Genomic DNA, 2,439 nt, shown 5'->3' on the forward strand with positions numbered 1-2,439 from the left:
TTAGCAGTCAGAATCTGGTATTCAGAGGATGTGCTCCTGCCCATCAGGTTCTTGCTGCCCACGTGGAAGGAGAAGTAAAGCTGCAAACCAGGACTCTGTGAGGACAACTGTGTTTGACAGGTCAGGTTCACTGGATTCCCCTCTAGGAGGGGGGATGAAAAGAATGCTCTCAGCACTGGGGCTGGAAATAGCTCTAAAGAGAAAGTGGACAGGGGATGAGAAGGCATCCATAAGACATTTTTCCCGCTGCCGGCAAAGATGCATTTCTTGGGGTTTCCGATAGACGTAATTACAGTCTCCAGCTTGCTCACACCCTACTGTGGGGAATACCTCTACCCAACCCATGCCTCCCTAAATGGCCACGGCATATATCATATGATCCTGCGCTTCTGGCAACGGTCAGCCAGAGTGGACACTGACTCATATGCTACCCAGTTCAGTAACTTGTTATATGCGTTCCTGGCTTAAAAGATAATCCAGGAGAATAAATTTTTTCCCAAAAGAAATAACCAAAACAAAAAAAAAAAAAAAAAAAGTTACTAATGGTTGGTGAGGAGAGGAGGAGAGACCATGATAGATTGAGGTCTGAGACCGTGTGCCAGCTGGCACACAGGAAGCTGCTCGGTTAGCAGATAACTCAGAGAGAAGCAGAACGAGAGAGGCCACATTGTCCCTGAGAGACAGATGGAAAGTGTAACCAATTCCAGATGTCTTCTTAGTTTCTAGCTCTGTGAACTTCCATAAGATTTCATTGGGTTACTTTCTAATAACCCTCCTAGCTACCTTGAGTGAATCTCGATTCCTTGCAACTAAAATGAAACTAATGAAATGAATCCTCATGTTGCCTTGGCCTCAGTATTAGCTCCTGGGATTACAGGTGGGGTATTGTGGTATATTGAAAAGAGCAATGGGCTGGAACCCAGAAGACCTCAGTTTTGGGGTTGGCCCAGTCGCTCTGGTCATTGTGTGGCCTTCAGTAAGGCAGTTCATCTCTCTGAAGCTCAGTTTCTTCACTTGTATATTGAACTGACGATTTATGATGCTGTTGCTAGTCCTTACAGTAATAGCTCTAGGACTGTGACGATGCCATACCTTTCACAGAGATAGATACTCCCGCTGATCTGTACATGTATTGGTTGTTTCCCTTTCCTGAGCAGTGATAGACGCCACTGTGACTCAAGTTGGTTTTCTGAATGGTGAGTTCAGATTTGTAAGGAGAAAACATAAAGGCTTTGCCATTTTGATAGAAAACCACGTTGTACACCAGCTTATTCTTCCATCCATGACACCTCAAGGCCAGAGATTCTCCTTCAGTGAAGACTCGGCTAGAGACCTGTAGTAGCAGCCAACCTGAAAAAAATGTAGACCCCAAACGTATATAGATAGTGGAGGAGACACAAGGATCCTGAAGCTTGGCCCAGAGGCTTTATCTTTTTCGTCTTGCAACATTCCAGCTTCAGAGGTCTGCTGACTCTGAGGCCTGTGGCCCATTCCTCAAATAGCTTTAGCTTTGTTGGGAAGAAAAGTAGTGTTTCACCAAAAGCCAGGCACACAACCCCTTTTTATCGTCCCTTTCCAGATCTCAAAAGTTGGTTGACACAACAACAGTTTATGTGGTAGGCAGAATTCCAGGGTGACCCCAGTGAATCATGCCCTTGTATAATCCCCTTGAATATGGATGGAACTCATGACTTGCTTTTAGCCAACAGAATATGACAAAGGTGATGGGATGTCCCTCCCAGGATTATGTTATATAAGACTCTGTCTTAGCAGATTAGACTGAGAGTCCCCTGCTGGCTTTGAAGACATGAGCTGCCATGTTGTGAGAGGGCCTGTAAGAGGGCCATGTGGCAGGGAACTTCCAGAGTCTCTAGGATCTGAGAATGGCCCCTGGCTGACAGCCAGCAAGAAAGTGAGGACCTTAATCCTTCAGCGAAAGGAATTAAATTTTGTCACTAACCACATGAACTTGGAAGAGCTCCAGAAAGAGACACAGGCCAGTCAACACCTTGTGGCAGCCTTGTGAGAGCCTGAGCAGAGCACCAAGTTGAGCTATGCCTGGACTCTTGAACTGTGGAAACTGTGAGATGATAAATGTATGTTGTTTTAAGCTGCCAAGTTGGTGGTAATTTGTTACATATCAATAGGAAACTAATACACTCTAACTCCTGACAAACTTTTTAATGGGATCACATGTACTAAGACAAACATACAGAATCGCAGACATATCCAGATGTGTATATCAAACTAAATTGATAGGAGAACTCAGATGTATGCAGATCAGGGATATAGTCGGTGAAAACAAGCTCCCAGTCAAATGGGCCCTCCCTTTCGATGTACACCTCTACATATAACCAAAAATGCAGCGGGCTCAAGCCTGACAACGATTGTGAGGATGGCGCAGGACCGGGCGGTCTTTCATTCTGTGGTGCTTAGGGT

General features: G+C 45.3%; 1 protein-coding gene across 1 annotated transcript in view; it reads right to left on the minus strand.

Annotated features, from left to right (window-relative positions):
* Window positions 1-2,439, minus strand: part of FCGR1A (Fc gamma receptor Ia) — a 17,417-nt gene that overhangs the window by 6,726 nt on the left and 8,252 nt on the right. Inside the window, 2 exon segments of the mRNA XM_023724593.1 lie at window positions 5-193; window positions 1,093-1,350. Of these exon segments, the coding sequence (XP_023580361.1) occupies window positions 5-193; window positions 1,093-1,350 (447 nt within the window).

This window comes from Trichechus manatus, unplaced genomic scaffold (assembly GCF_000243295.1).
Source record: "Trichechus manatus latirostris isolate Lorelei unplaced genomic scaffold, TriManLat1.0 scaffold00250, whole genome shotgun sequence".
In the NCBI taxonomy this organism is placed as follows: Eukaryota; Metazoa; Chordata; class Mammalia; order Sirenia; family Trichechidae; genus Trichechus; species Trichechus manatus.